The sequence below is a fragment of the Typopeltis vanoorti genome, chromosome 10 (assembly GCF_054136105.1).
Source record: "Typopeltis vanoorti isolate ZY-2024b chromosome 10, IOZ_Tvanoo_1.0, whole genome shotgun sequence".
Lineage (NCBI taxonomy): Eukaryota > Metazoa > Arthropoda > Arachnida > Uropygi > Thelyphonidae > Typopeltis > Typopeltis vanoorti.
In genome coordinates this window covers 117,372,707-117,389,230 of record NC_143558.1, presented here as the reverse complement: position 1 = coordinate 117,389,230, position 16,524 = coordinate 117,372,707, and the positions used below count along the sequence as shown (strand labels likewise).

Below are 16,524 nucleotides of genomic sequence, written 5' to 3'. Positions count from 1 at the left end.
GAGACAGTGTGTTTATTTTAAGATACATTAAGGAAATATAAATGGAGTGCTATATTTGGTTGGTATATTTGAATTACTCAAAGTGTAAATATAATAGTAAATTTGGAAGAGGAGAACGAGACTATATCGGTGTCCTAAACATGTCACTTCATACTTCATGCATGCAAAACAGATGAAACTTAGAAAACAAAAACAGCAACTCGTGACAAATGACAACATTCAAGTGGATTGGTTGATACAATAACCAATCGCAGCTACTGATTTCTGGGTACTATTGTCTGAACACACACACTGTTTGCCTTTTGGGTGGCTTAAAACTACTGGAAAGCTAAGAATTTTACCATGCACCATTTGTCTGTTCAAGGGCTCAGAGGTGTCCATATTTGTGACTGCACACTCTGGCTATTAATGTGAATGTGATGCAATGTTTGTGTCCATTTGTCCTCTTCGTGAAGAATTAGTATATTGTGCTTAATTTTAGGAAGCATGCAAAGCCAGGAAACAATTTTGGGGAGTCTTTAACACGAATAAATTCAAAAATATATCTGTGTTATTGCTTTTCTGTTGGTGTGCACTGCACACCTAGCACACCCTGAATATACGTCCCTGGTGTGTGTGTGTTATATACACTATTATTATACCTTGTGTGTTTACACATATACACACAAGGTATAGTAATACTGAATTAATCAAGTGGGCCCTGAATATGACTGTCAATGCACTGGCATTGCAGGAGCAATTGTTGCAGTTGACTATAGTGAATTTGAATGAAAGGGCTTAGATATGACTGATGGATTTGGAATTAGGCATCTGGAAAAGATTGAAGCACAAAAATAAGGGAAAGTAGGACATTAGGAAGGAGATAGACGTCATTGTGAGTGCAAGCACCTTTAGGTAAGTGAATATGACAAGGATTAATACCCCATCTGGCCAGGACGTATGAGGTGGTATCAAAAAGTTTCAAGACTAGCTCTGTTTACAAGAAAGTACTTTATCTACGTTTACACACTATCACCTTTGATATGCAAAGGGACTATTCAAAATAGTCCCTTTGCATATCAATACAGCGTTCCCAGCATTCTTGCCACTTTTCGAATGTGTCCTATAAGTCTTCTTTTCGAAGCATGTCAAGCACCTTCTGCGATTCGTGCTGGATCTCCGCAATGGTGTCAAAACGGTGACCTTTGAGCTGGATCTTGATCTTCGGGAAGAGGGCAAAGTCTGCAGGAGCCAAATCTGCCGAGTAGGGTGGGTGCGGAAGTGAGATCATGTTGTTTCTGGTGAGAAACTCGCGTGTGAGGAGAGCTCGGTGACAGGGTGCATTGTCGTCGTGGAGCATCCAGTTTTTCGCGTGCCACAGATCCGGTCACTTTTGCCGAATGTCCTCCCTCAGATGCCTTAAAACCTGTCAGTAGAACTCGCTATTGATGGTCTGGCCCCTGAGGACGAATTCTCGATGCACAATGCTGCAAATGTCAAAATAGACTATGAGCATGCACTTGGTCGAGCTGCGGACCTGCCTCACCTTTTTCGGTCATGGAGATGATGGGCTCTTCCACTGTGAAGACTTGCTCATCTCAGGGTCGTACCCATACACTCAAGTTTTGTCACCGGTAATGATCCTCGACATGAAGGATGGGTCATACACGGCACGCTGACGGAGTTCTTGGCAGACTTCGACGCTGTGTTCCTTCTGCTCCTGGGTCAGCAGCCTGGGGACGAACTTGGCAGTGACACAGTGCATGTTCAAATCACACGTGATGATTGCCTGGACTGTTCCGTACGACACACCAACAATGGCAGCAGTATTGTGGAGTGTTCTCTGACAATCCTCTTGCACAAGTTGCCGAATGGTTTCGACATTTTTGGGGGTTGAGTTCGTTGAAGGTCTTACTGATCTCTCGTCTTCCAGTGATGTTCTTCCACTCTTGAAGCACGCGTGCCACTCAAAGCACCTCAAATGACTCATTGCAGCATCGCTGTAAACTTGCCGAATCATGTCAAACATCTCTGTGGCAGATTTGCCCAGTTTCATGCAGAATTTCACGTTTGCTCTTTGTTTTAACTTGCTGTCCATGATGAAATCGCAGATGTGGTAACACAGGTGGTCAGAATAGCATCGGTTGCACAGCTCCCGATGTACACAGTACAATGTCTTTTGGCATGCCGACTTATGAAGGTATGTGCTTCCTGTGACTGTGCGTGTAGCCTTGTGTTGCCATCTGTTGGCGCGTTACAAACCTAGTCTCGAAACTTTTTGATACCACCTCGTATATATACGTCCAGATAAATCTGGATATGATTCTGTAACAGCTATTGAATAACAAGGATAAGAAGTGCAAGTTGGTGTCACTATTTCATCCACCTCGGCCCATAGAGAGGTTAAAGAATGCTGAATATAGTTTCCCAGGTTACAGAAAGTTTTAGAAAAACTTATATGATCTATAACTTCGAGGAAATGACAATGTATACTGAATATTAATTATAATTTTAATATCCACCAACATTGCATTGCCATCATCAGGGATCACAGAACAGTAATGTGTGCATGCAGGCACTGACACTGGGCAAATGACAGTGAAGGAAGGCAACCAAAGTCATGCCCTAGAATCATAAATGGCACCCTTTAGTGCATTAAATTTAGTGGTCTTGGCTGTTGGGCTGAAGAACTGAGGATGATTTCTTCACAAATTTAGGCAGTTTCATGCACTCAAATTTGTTGAAGTTTGGAAAGTTTTTCAGAGCCCAGGTAGTTTCCAGGAATAGTTTCTCATATTTGTATTTGCTGCAGTGCAATAGAGTAGCCTTTTCCAGTGGTGTGTCCAAAGCATGGTCAGCAAGTCCAGAGTGGCTGTATTGGTGGAACTGGATGTAGGCCATGTATTCAGAAATTCTGGTATTGACTGTCTTGTCTGTTTGGCTGTAGTGGGACAGTTTACCATTGTAAGGGAACTGGTAAGTCTAGGGAATGTGACTGGTCTTTGGTGGAACAGATAAGGGATGCCAATTTTTTTATAGTTGTGTAAGATTGTATTTCTTTAGGATTTTTGTTAATTTTTCACATGTGCCTCAGATATATGGAATGGTGATAGATTTTGTACAATCTGTTCTGGAGGGGATTGCAGTTGCAGGGTTTAATATTTTTTGGATTTTGTGGGGTGGAAGCTATTCGCTATGGAAGTGTTGAGGATGTGGTAAAGTTCATTAGTTAGGACACTGTGATCAGAACTGATTTTGTCCTGTTATGCAGGGATTTTATAATCCCATATTGTCATGAAGTGGAGGGTGTGACTGCTGGTGAACATATCTACCAGTACATGTGGGTTTTCTGCAGGGGTGGCTCGTGCATAGGCACTGCGGAACTGCATCACCCCCAATTTTTCTTGATATATAAATATATTTATTAATTTATTTATATTTGCTTGTAATATTTAATTTTATCATCAACAATCCTATATAATTCTCTTATTTTGTATAAAAAAATAATAAAATTCCATCTTGTAGCACTTAGGAGGGCGAAGGACGCTAGCAGCACTGTGTTTACCACAGTGTCATATTGCTAGTATTTGATAGACGCGCAAGCATATGTGCATCATAGTGAGATGCAAGCTATTAGCGTAATGAGGCACTGTCTTGCGCAGTTCGCACCAGTGGTAGAGTGTTCGCAGTGCTTATCGTGTTTACTCCGTCTCTTTTAATATTTGGACATTACAATTAAAGACATAAAATTTGTTATAGTTTTTATTTTAGAACATTATTGGGATTATGATAATGGATTTTATTTTTAAGTAATTTTGAATTATATTAAACTGTATAATTTTATCGATAATAAACAATATTTCTTCATGAAACAAAACAGAAGAATATATTTTATTTTAAAGTAATTTTGAATTATACCAAACTGTATAATTTTATCGATAATAAGAGATATTTTTTCATTTAGAGTATTCATATTTGGTCATGAAGTGTTAAAATATAAGACTTATTATTGTTTATGTGACCATAGGTTTTTTTTAATTGCTATATATGTTCATATAATAACGCCTACCAGTTTCACTAGCAACTGTCTAGAAACTGGTAGGCGTTATTATATGAACATATATAGTAATTAAAAAAACCTATGGTCACATAAACAATAAGTCTGATATTTTTTTTCATGTTTATTTATTTATTTATTTTTTTTAATTTTTACCATAATTTTGATATTTTATTCAAACACGTATACACTGTACTTACAGTGTGTGTTTGTATATTTTGAAAGTTACAGCACCCCCACAATTTCAAGCCACGAGCCACTACTGGTTTTCTGTGAATGGAGATTGCAGTGCTTAGGGATCCATCAGGCTGGCATGTAATCAGTATGTCTTGGAATGGGAGGCCATTGTTTTTCTTTTCTAAGGCGAACTGGATCCTGGGATGTTGATTATGTCCCTTGGTTCGTTGTTTATTATTTAATTTTATATACCTTTTCTCTTATTTAATTCTAACCTTTTCTCTTTTCTTATCTAAATTTAAGACCCTAACTTTATTATGAGCTTTGGTGCTGGTTATAGAAGTTATCTATGCAATCTGGCCGATCCCTAGATTGATCACATGCATTAACTACTTAGACAAAGGGTTTACCTCAGACTGGAGACAAATCCTTTGTTATTACTGTCTGGAGATATTTTCCTGACTAGATACTGGCAAATTTGTTTCGCTGCACCAGCCAATATCATTAGGTTAGAAGGTATCCTTAACCAAGGAAAACTCTCAGATAAACATACAGTGATGATCAATCTACCATTAATAAGCACTTAATTATCTATATCACCTTTGTCAATTGTCATTTGCGGTCATGGTTATTGACATACTATTCTATCCCGCTCTAGTTCTAGATTAAATGAGTGGTGCATTGAATTCAATCTCACGCCAAATTTCAGGTAAAATACAAAGCACATTTATTGAGATCATAAGATTACAAGTTCACATACATACACACCACTAAATTAATATCATTCTAAGTTATAGAGCAATTTAGGACAATTAAATCTCAACTCGACTGGATTCTATCATGAGCTCTCTCTATAAAGTTAAACATTCCCTCTATACAGTATACTGACTTAAATTTGCATCCATACAATTATTCTACTTAATCTCGTTAATCACTTCACATATTATATTTTACACACTACATCTATTTTTAACATTCTCTAAAGAAACGTTCACTGGAGCCATGCTGTTGCTATCTACAATAATTACTTAAGAGTTCTACACTAAATATCCTTGCACATTATCTTATAACATTTCTTCTCTTTAAAAGGAAAACTAAAAGCTGTACATTACCATTTTCAGGATGTTCAATTAGGTCCCTTACTTGGTTCTTAAATCAGCTTGCACTGCTCAGTCCTTCTTCCTCTAATATGACTAGAACGTTTCAGTCTGGCTTTGACCCACATGATCACTCATGGTGGTCCTTCGATCTGGCTGTCTCAAAAGACTGTCGTTGTGCTCGCTCCTCTGCCATTGTCGACCCGACTGCCGTACTTGGTTATTCCTCTCCGAAAACGTATCGAGCCAGGACTCTGGAATTACGGTTGTCAACATCAAACTGCTGAAGGTGGTGCGGAATCTGTGAATAGGTGAGAGAGAGAGACCCGACATCCACGAAGAACAAAAAAAAAGCTTTCTCGAAGTGGAGCAGACTCCTTTTATCTTGCACCTTTGGCACCCTCTTTACTGCTACATTTTTTCTCGCTCGGTACCTGTCCTTTTGCACGTGGGTGCGTCTCCTTGTGCACATGGGACGATCCTCTCCTCTGCATCTTCTGAGATATATGAGCAGACGCTGTTCTCCGTGCAAGCACCACTCCTTAGGCCAAACATTCACCTGAAAGTTTCGGCAGTGGACTTTGAACTTTTTGTTTTACTTCATGACTAACATTTCATATAGAATACCTCTTAATTGTTACAGTTTACAAAACAGATCATATTACTTAGATTAAATAAATTCCATATTAAGGTATTCAATTTATAGCACTTTTTACAGTCTGTTTCTTTACTTAAGCACAAGCATCTCCTTGTTGATTTATTACACTTGTTAAATCCTGAATGAAAATTTTCTAGAATGAAAACTCTTCATTCAAGATCTAACAATAATAAACGATATTTTTTCATCTTTAATTTTTTTTTTTTTAAAATTTTTACCATAATTTTGATATTTTATTCAAACACGTATACACTGTACTTACAGAGTGTATGTATATTTCAAAAGTTGCAGCACCCGCACAATTTCAAGCCACAAGCCGCCACTAGTTTTCTGTGAATGGATTGCAGTGCTTAGGGATCCATCAGGCTGGCATGTAATCAATATGTCTTGGAATGAGAGGCCATTGTTTTTCTTTTCTAAGGCGAAGTGGATCCTGGGATGTTGAAAAAATTAAGATGTGTTAGGAAAATGTTCAGACTATCCAAGCCAAATAGAAAACAAATCTGTGTAGCATAGCCAAACAGTGGGTTTATGCAGGGCAGTTTTCTCTTCAAAGTTCTTCATGAAGTAGTTGGCTAGGGTGGAGAAAGTGGTGAACCCATTGCTGTCACCTCTATCTGTTTGTAGAATTTTCCTTGGCAAACAGATAGCCAGAGTTCATAGTGAACTAAAACAGGACTGAGATATTGGGAGGAAATAGAGCTTGGAGTGTAAGGTGGAACATTAGTGAAAGAGAGGAAAAATCAAAATTGACCATTTGTCAGCATGCTTGCGTGTGAGGTTTCTATACTGGCTTTAAAGCGGCTGAGTTTTTGTATGTGAAGGACTATTGACAGTATATTGTGAGAGCACCTTGTCTAAATGTGGCTAATTAATATGTGGGTGAATCAGTGCCTTCTACAATGTAATCGCACATTCTGTTTATGGATTTTCGGTAGCCTCTATATCTGGGGGACTCTAGTTATGTAGTTTGTTTATTGGTGACCTCCAGAGGCCAAGAGGTGACCTTTTTTAAGGACCCTGTATAGTGTTCTGATCTGTGTATTGATGGAATCATAGTCAAACTTACTTCTGTAATCTTTTTGATTTAAAACTTCAGTGGCATTCTCTTTATCTGTCTGTTTTCATAATTACTATTCTGTTGTTTTTTTATTTCCTACAGAGCTTCATATTCTTCCCTTGAGGTTTTTTTTTTTGGTGGTTTTGGGTGTGTAAGAATATTGACTGCCACATCCAGTCTGTTGGCAGTATCAGCAGAAAGGCTGAGCATTACCTCATTCTAGTTGTATCATAATTTCTTATGCAGGAATTTTTATAGTATTGTAGTTGCTTCAGAGCAAAGAATGATATGTTAACAACAGTGATGTTTTTCTGTGGTGGTCGAGGTTTGAAAACCGAGTTTAAGATTGTCATACTTATTGATGCACTAACATCTTATTTGAAATTTTATCTGCTGAATCATTCGAGACATTGGAAAGGATTGTTCAAAGGTCAGTGTTCAGCATAGCTAGAAGAGAAGACTGCAGCTATAAAAAAGTGAAGCTAATGTGCCTGTATATGCAGAGAGACTTTGAATTAAACCGGCATGTCAATTTACACAGTTCGGGATGACATTATTGTCATGACGAAGATTTAAAAAGGCTAGTCTGTTAGTTGTCTGGATATCTTCAGCTTCAATTTATACTATGACAGGCCTTGCATGTGATGGAATCTCTGTGGACTAAGGTAATTCTGGTTGAAAAGCTTATGTTGGCTATTCATAACTATTATTTTTGAGGAAATTGCAACATATACTGAATATTAATTATAACTTTAATTAATCATCATCATCATCAAATTCCTGACGTACCTTCAAGGGGTGTACAGGATATGATAGTACTACATGAAAAATTTACATCATTACTAACTTCCTATCTAAAATTTTCCTCCAAATCAGTCTGTTACTTGTCAAGACTCCAACATTATCAGATCTTATATTTCTATCATCTAAGGCACTTTGTACTGTATCAATCCACCTATATCTTGGTCTTCCTCTGGGCCGTTTTTCTGCCAACCTGGCAGAGAACTTGTTTTGCTAATCTTCCCTTGCCCATTCTGTTTAAGTGACCATACCACCTGAGATTAGCTCTGCTAACGCATTCCTGGATGCTGACAATGTCAAGTTCTTTCCAAATATCCTCATTTTTAATATGATATTGCCATTGATGCCATCTGTTCACACCTCTAATCTTTCTCAAGACTCATATCTGCGGTCTCTAGTCTTTGGTCAAGTGTTTTACTTCTGACCCTGCTCTCAGATCCATAAGTTAAAACTAGTTTGAACACTGTTTTGTATATAGATAATTTAGTGTTTCGACTAATTTCTCATTTATTCCATATGAATTTATTGAATTGACTTCCTACCATACCAGCTTTGTTGATTCTGTTGTCTATTTCCATATTTAATTTACCATCTTCACTAAAAATTGTGCCTAAGTAGCTGAAATGTTTTACTTGTTCCACAGGTTCTCCATTCACAACACAGTTGATATTTTCAATGAGTCTACCTATTTTCATTTTCTTTGTCTTTTTAATGCTGACCTTCATACCATATCTATTACAACAGTTATTCAATTTAGTCAGGGAATCTTGCAAACTTGTATCAAATTTATTTAGAAGTATGACATCATCCGCATAAAGCAGAGAGCTGACATTAACATCTCCAATTCTGATGTCATCTTTAATACCACCTTCCTTCATAATGTGATCCATATAGATAATGAATAATAGAGGGGGATAATGTACATCCTTATCTCACACCAGATTTAACATTAAACCATCTTCTTTTACTTCCTTCAATTCTAACTGCTGACTTACAGCTCAAATAAAGACTAACTATTGCTTGATATAATGTCCCATTGATACCATATAACTGTAGTGTAATACTTATGATATTTTGGCAACATTACATTGCCATCATCAGGGATCACAGAACAATATGTGTACACACCCACTAACAGTGGGTAAATGAGGCTGAAGAAAGGCAACCAGTGAGGCTTAGGCCTCAATGATGCCTCCTAGTGAGCTAAATTGGGTGGTGTTGGTTGTTGGGGCTTGAAGGTCTGACGATGAGTGCTTTCCAAATCCAGGGCAGTTTCATACAACCAAATTTGTTAAGGTTTGGAAAGTTTTTTTACATGGCTGAGGTAGATCCAGGAGTAGTCTTTTATTTATATTTACTGTGGTACGATAGAGTAGCATTCTTCCAGTTATCCTGTGATCCAAACATGATCGCTAGTCCAGTGACTGTATTGATTCATATCCCAACATGATCACAAGTCCAGTGGCTGTATTGGTTCATATCCCAACATGAATGTTCTGTAAATGTGCACAGGTGGTTAGGTGTCCTTAATGATTCATTTCCTAATGTGAAAATATCTCCCAGATTATTGGAGGACTGAAGTGGCTTGATGATATATCATGTTTGGTCTCATGAGGGAAATCAGATTAGATAATTCATTGAACTAAATGTGCAGTAGGTTTAAAACTTTTCGTTCATAGAATATATATTAAAAAAAATTGTTTCCTGCAATTCCATAATACTGTTTCTTCTCCCCCCCCCCCAAGTATAGCTATGTCCTTTTAGATTTTTAATGTTTTTCTTAGATATGCTGGCTGGCCTTTTAATTGGTCATGAATTTTCCATGTTCTGAAGGGCTTAGTGAATATGGGAGTTGAAATTATAATGGAGTGGAGAACTTTGGCCAGCAGGTGGGCTGATCCAGGTTGAAGAATTTTCCACTTTTGCTTTATATAAGAAGATTACTACTTATTTCTCAGTGACCTTGAGATATTCTGTTTCTTTGTTGACTTGTTCAAATGTTAGCGTTTATTTTAAGTGTCCTATGTATGTTATTCTTAGAATGTAGATATGTATAAAGGTAGTGATTTGTTCGCTCATTTGGATGGCCATGTGGATGTTGTGTGCACTTCGCAACCATAGGTCCCCTGTAGTATGGATGATTTTGAGGTTATGTGATAGATGATTTTAGTTATCCAGTCTGAGATGCCTTTCTGCTTTATTGAGGCCCCAGAGTCACATGGAAAATAGTTTGTTTTCTAGAACAGGATTCCTTGATGATCTGAGCTAACCTGATACTGAATGTGCAGCTGATAATTTTTTTTTGTGTAGGTTGGATTGCCCATATAGATTAGAATATAAATATGAAAAATAATTGAAAAGAATGACTTATAAATGGAAAAATACTTCTATTGAATTAATAATTTATTATTTGCAGAAACTAGGTAGCAAAACTCCATTTTCTGGTTCAAACTCAGATAAAGCTGAGCAGCTAATGTGGTCTTTAGGTCACCTAAGGTTTTCTCTAAAAGCCTTGTTGTCTCTACATTTGAAGAGGCTAGCATTGCAGGATAAAGTAAGGATTAATTTATAAATGTAATGTGTATTTATATATATTACAGTACACAGTCCAGATGTTTGGCTAATTGAATCCAGTATGCTATGGAATGGGATGTAATTCTCACTCAGTAATAAATTCATTTATTCATTTAGTAGTATGTCATAACATAACTCACCAAAGTAGTTCACTACAAATGAACTATCTGAGCTAAATAAAGTACATTAAATTCATTTAGCTCAGATATTGAAAGTACATTAGTGATTCCTTGCTTATTCATCCTTAGTTATAAATTTTGAATGAAAAAAAAGAGTATTAAAAAAGTGAAAACACCTGCATGAATTTTTAATCTGTACACAAAGATTGTTTCAATCTAAATATTTCAACAATCTTAAACACCTAGGCCATTAAAATTAGTTAAAATTAGAATTCTATAGTTGGCTAATAATTAACTCTTATCATTACTCTTTTATTTGTCTGATCTGAAAAATTACATAACATTATTTGGGAAAAACATCTATATGTTATGGCAAGTACATCTTTTAAATTAAATATTTGGACTGCATCATACCTGATTTGAGGGAAATAAAGATGAAGGGCTCTGAGAGATGCAATGCTTTAGATCATCCTCACTTCTTGGCTTGGCATTGCACCATTGCTTATAACATGCATCATGTTTGTGACTTTATTCTATCTTTCTCTTTGAGTCATCTGGTTTGAGATGGCACACCCTCTCTTCTGAGACCTTCATATTTCCTCTCATTCCCACCCATCCAGAGTCAAGTCTGTCTGGGAACATATTGTGGCTGACCATTATTTATTAAAATCACGTTCAGTGTTAATTAACTCTTTAATACCTTAAATAGGTAATATAAGAATTGGAATCTGTAAAGTTGTCAATAAGGTGTTCTAGACATGATACACAGTGCTTTTAGTGAGAAATAAATCATGCAACACTTAAATATACAAATGCATGGAAAGGCTTATGTGTTCACAGTACATGTTATTTATTTTCACGGTACTGATGACAACACAAAATGATAAGAAAATAATATTTATTAACTTATTTGCGGATATTACATCTAGCATCTTCAGAACACAAAAACAGTTTGTCTTTTTCTCTTCCATCTAAGATGGGTTGAGTCTTCCCTTCAGCAGGATCTTCCAGTCTTTTCTATTCCTTGCTGTTCGAAAAAGTTTCTTATATGTTCTTCATCCTGAAATGCTCTTTATTAATTTCAGCCAGGTAATTCTTGGTCTTCCGAGTCTTCTTTTTTCAGTTGGAAAAGTACATTGATTAGGATGTTAGGTAGTCTGTCTGAGTCCATGCGTATAGTGTGGGCAAACCATCAGTTGTTGTTTTCTAAATTTTTCTATTGTCTTTTTATACAATAATTCTTGTCTGACTGTGTTATTTGTTTTCTTTTCTATCCAACTTGTTCTATTTAATTTTCTTAAGCATTTCATTTCAAATGCCAGCAGTTTTTTCTCCTCTCTTTTCTTCATTGTACATGCTTCTGCTCCATAGATAACTGTTGGTATAATTATTGATTCATATAATTTGATTTTGGCTTACTTAGATATTTTGTTTGTTTTCCAGATTTTCTGTAATTTTCCCATGGTTGTCCATCCTATCGCTATTCTGTGTTCATCTATTGTTTCTGTTAGTTTTGATCCAAGATATATGAAGTTCTCTACTTGTTATATTTGTTCTCCATTTAGGTGGCTCAGATGGTAGTTTTGTTCCCCCCTATTTTCATCACTTTTGTCTTTTGTATATTTATTGTCATGTCATATGTTTTACAGATTTCGTTTAGCTTGTTTATCAACCTTTGCAGTTCATTTGGGGTTCTTGCAATAAGGAGGAGATCATCCGCATATTTGATATTATTTATATTTAAACCATTGACATTGATTCCAGGCTCATTGTCTATTGCCTTCTTTACAACTTTTTCTAGATATATGTTGAATAGGCATGGGGATAATGGGCATCCTTGTATTACTCCTTTTTGGATCTCTATGGGTTCTGATGTGAGTGTGTCCTTTTTAATTATTGCATTTGTCTTAGAGTAATAGTTTATCAGAAATTATATATTTATCTATTGCTTTTTCTAGTAGAACTTTAAGAAGGATTTCTCTATTGATGTGCTATCGAAAGCTTGTTTAAAGTCCACAAAACAACAGTATAGTTCTTTATGGTCTTCCCAGCTGAGCTCTGCTAGTTGGCGCAATGGCAAATCTGGTCTGTTGTTGAATAGTTTCCTCGGAAACCAGCTTGTTCTTTGCCTATCAGTTCTTCATAGGTGTTTTTTAATCTATTTTGTGTAATTCTTACGAATATTTTATAGGTGTGGGAGAGTAAATTAATTGGTCTGTAATTTCTGCAGTCTCTTTTGTCTCCTTTCTTGTATATTGGGATGATCTCTCCAGTTCAGTCATTTGGAATCTCTTCTGTATCTAGTATGTTATTGAATAGGGGGTTGTTAAATATTCTATTGATGTGCTGTCTCCATATGACCACAGTTCAGTAGGGATAGTATCAATGCCTGGTGCTTTATTGTTTTTCATCTGTTTTATTGTGTATCTAACTTCTTCTTTTAAAATTTTTGGGTAGTCGTTAATTTCTTCTATTGTTGGCATTGTAGTTTTGTTTCCTTGGGGAAAGATAGTCTTAAAATGGTTTGATCAGATTCTTCTTATCTTCAATATTCCTGGTTTCAGTCATTTTGTTGTTTATCATTGTTACTGCTTTTGCTGAGAATTCCTTTGTAATTTCTCTTATAGTGTCATGGAAGACTTTTAGGTTGTTTTGTTGGTATGCTTCTTGACATTTCTTAGCTTTTTCTTTTAACCATTTTCTTTGGCTTTTTTGCATAGGTTATCAACTTTCTTTTTTAGTGCTCTGTATTTTTCTCTATTCTCTTCGTTATTTTGTTGGTTTACAAGTATCTTGACCTCTCTTTTCTCTTCAATAGTAGCTTTGATTTCTTGGGTTATCCACTGTTTGTTTATTTTGGGTTTGGTACACAGAGTGTCTTTTGCAATTGATAACACTGTTTCTTTTCCTTCTTTCCAGTGTTTTCTGCTGTTCTGGAAGGTGGTGGGTTTTAATTTCAAGCACATCTGTTCTAAAAATCGACTTCTGCTTGAGCTGTCATTTAGTTTTGATAGATTGATGTTTTCTTATTCTCTGATATTGTTTTTCCTGTTGAATTTTATCTTCACTTTGCCAGGTAATATTTCATGGTCAATGTCGAAATCAAAGGTTCTTAATGTTTGTACATTATTGACTGATCTTTTCCATTGTTTATGATGATATAGTCTATGCAGTTCTTTATATTACCATCTGGGGATGTCCATGTATATTTATTATTAGGGTGGTGATAGAACAGTGTGTTTGCAATAATTAGATTGTTTGCTTTACAGAAGTGGAGTAATTGTTCTCTTCTGTCAGTAAGCTCTCCATATCCAAATTTCCCCATCATTTCTTTTTTGTCTGTTAACTGTCCTATTTTAGCATTAAAATCTCCCATCACTATCATGAGTTCTCTGTTTTTGGAATTATCTATTTCCTGTTGTAGTTCTTCATAGAAATTTTCTATTTCTTCCTCTGAATGGTTACTGTCTGGTCCATATATTTGGATTATTTTAATTGTTTGACCTTTTTCTTTTGCTTGAAATTTGGCTGTGATTATTCTAGAAGACACTGGTTTTATTTCAATTACTGAGTGTGTAAGTTTCTTCTCAATTAATAATGCAACTCCTTCCCTGTGTATGTTATCTTTTTTTTCCAGAGAAGTATAATCTTCCTTCTGGTAACTCCATAAATCCATCTCCATATCAATGTGTCTCTCTCTGATAAACCTAAAATACTCCATTTCAGTCTTTTTAAATTTTCGTTACACCTGATATCTTAGGAATATAGTATTCTCAGCTATCATGGTGTAACATGAAGAATAAGTATCATAAATTAAAACCCCTGCATAAAAAAATGAATTATTTAATGGAAAATTTCTTGCATCCAGTAATATGTATAAAACGTAAGGGTTGTTGTTAAAGTAGCTGATAAAGGAAGGAATGTATTAATATTGTAATATGACTTAAAATAAGGAATTCTAACTAAATAAGTAGCTAACAAAGGAAAGTATAGATTAATATTGTAATACGATTAAAAATGAGAGAGTTAAGTAAATAAGTAGAAAGGGGTGAGTCATAAAATACGTTATGTGAGAGATTAAGTTATTAAGTAGAATTCATAGAAAAAGTTTGAAAGGGGATTAACTCAAAGCTGGAACAAGAAAAGCAAAGCTATCGCTTAGGGCCGATCCCCGGATTGAAACATTGAGAACGGGCTTGCCGATCAAATGACGTTTGGCGAGAAAACGGCACCCTAATTGGTCGATGATTAAAAAACAAGTAGAAGGAGGAGAAAGGAAGTAAGAAAAGGTGCCGTTAGGGAAGCAGCTATAAAAGGGTTGGTAACCCCTTGGGGAGGACTCTTTTTGGATAGTCGCTTTTGGCCTTGGAGTTTGGTTTTGGTTCCGGTGGAGTTCACGGGGTTTTCCTGAGTGGCGACAGGGGTGATATCGCCTCGTCACAACACGGAAACGAAAGTGAGCGGGATTTCGATTCCCGTTTTCCCGAGTAGGAAGCAAAGGAAACATTGCCATAGAGTCCTAAAAAAGGAGGGATCTTCTTTGTTTCGACGCTAGTGATAACTACGCCAAGCAGAAAGCTGTAAAGAGACCGATGTCCTCGTTGCTGATAGTAGAGCAAATATATGTGTGTTAAAGTATTCCAGAGTTACGAGAAGTTATACCAGAGGTTCGTTTGGAAAAGAATAAAGGCCCATACGAAGAGCTCAAGAAAGGTACTCTAAATCATAACCTATGTTAGCTAGAAATTTGTCTGTGAAAAGTATCGTGATTCCAATACAGAACTGTTGAAGTTATACTAGGATTTTAGTATATGATAGAATGTGTTACGTGTAGATCGACTAGTGTTAAAGATTTGTGAATGATTAAGAGTCCTAAGGTAATTTTGCATGTCTATTATATTGCACAAGATATTTAAATGACATAATTGTGTGTTAGTGCAAATAACGGTATAACGGAATAGTGTGAATTAAGTAATTACGTATCGTAAGAATTGAATGCCTAATGTAATGTACAAAATAATTGAAATGTCACAAGTATGTGTTAGCAGTGAATGATTTGTTAATCTACTTCAGTATGAATAATCAGATAGTGTGAATTGATCTAATTTGTTCACATCAGGAGAATTTATGAATTAATGTGTATGGCGACATAATCACAAATAGCCATATTGCTTGTAATGATTTAATGTTAGTCTATAAGTATTTTAGTTTAGTATTTGAATTGTACCATGTTTAGAAACTTAATAAACCTTTAGTTCAATGATAAAAGAGTTGTCTGATGTTGCTAATCCAATGCACCGCTTAAAATAATCTTACCTAATCACGCAGGAAATTTAATGTTGAGGAAAGAGATTAAGAGTCACGACTGCAATAATATTTAAATACTAAGAGATATATTCGAGATTGACATTCTCCCTATTTATGACAACATAAATGGTGCTTTTGATAACCACTTGAAAATATTGTACTTAGTCACGCGGAAAATTTAAGTTTAAAATCGAGTTAAGTGTCACGTCTGCAATAGTTACACTTTCAGATATATTTGAGTTCTTTCTCCTTGTTTATGTATGTAATATCCTAAACTAAATATCCCAAAAGGCGCAGTATAAATACAAATATTAGGGGTACTACGGGGAGCAATAACTTAGATATTGGTTTAAGTTTTGGTAAAATCTCGGGCATAGAAGTTAGAAGAATATAGATAAAAGGAATTTGTAAGATTAGAGTAGAAATCGTAAATTGGGACACAACACCATGTATATTTATTATTAGGGTGGTGATAGAACAGTGTGTTTGCAATAATTAGATTGTTTGCTTTACAGAAGTGGAGTAATTGTTCTCCTCTGTCAGTAAGCTCTCCATATCCAAATTTCCCCATCACTTCTTTTTTGTCTGTTAACTGTCCTATTTTAGCATTAAAATCTCCCATCACTATCATGAGTTCTCTGTTTTTGGAATTATCTATTTCCTGTTGTAGTTCTTCATAGAAATTTTCTATTTCT

At 35.8% G+C, this 16,524-nt stretch overlaps 1 protein-coding gene across 2 annotated transcripts in view; it reads left to right on the top strand.

Moving 5' to 3' along the window:
• The window catches only part of LOC150102728 (tubulin epsilon and delta complex protein 1-like), a 220,276-nt gene that overhangs the window by 97,938 nt on the left and 105,814 nt on the right, over nt 1–16,524 (top strand). For both annotated transcript variants that reach the window (XM_090399399.1, XM_090399398.1), the window contains exon 4: nt 10,246–10,383. In XM_090399399.1, coding sequence (XP_090255525.1) covers nt 10,246–10,383 — 138 coding nt within the window. The remainder of the gene's footprint in view (nt 1–10,245; nt 10,384–16,524) is intronic.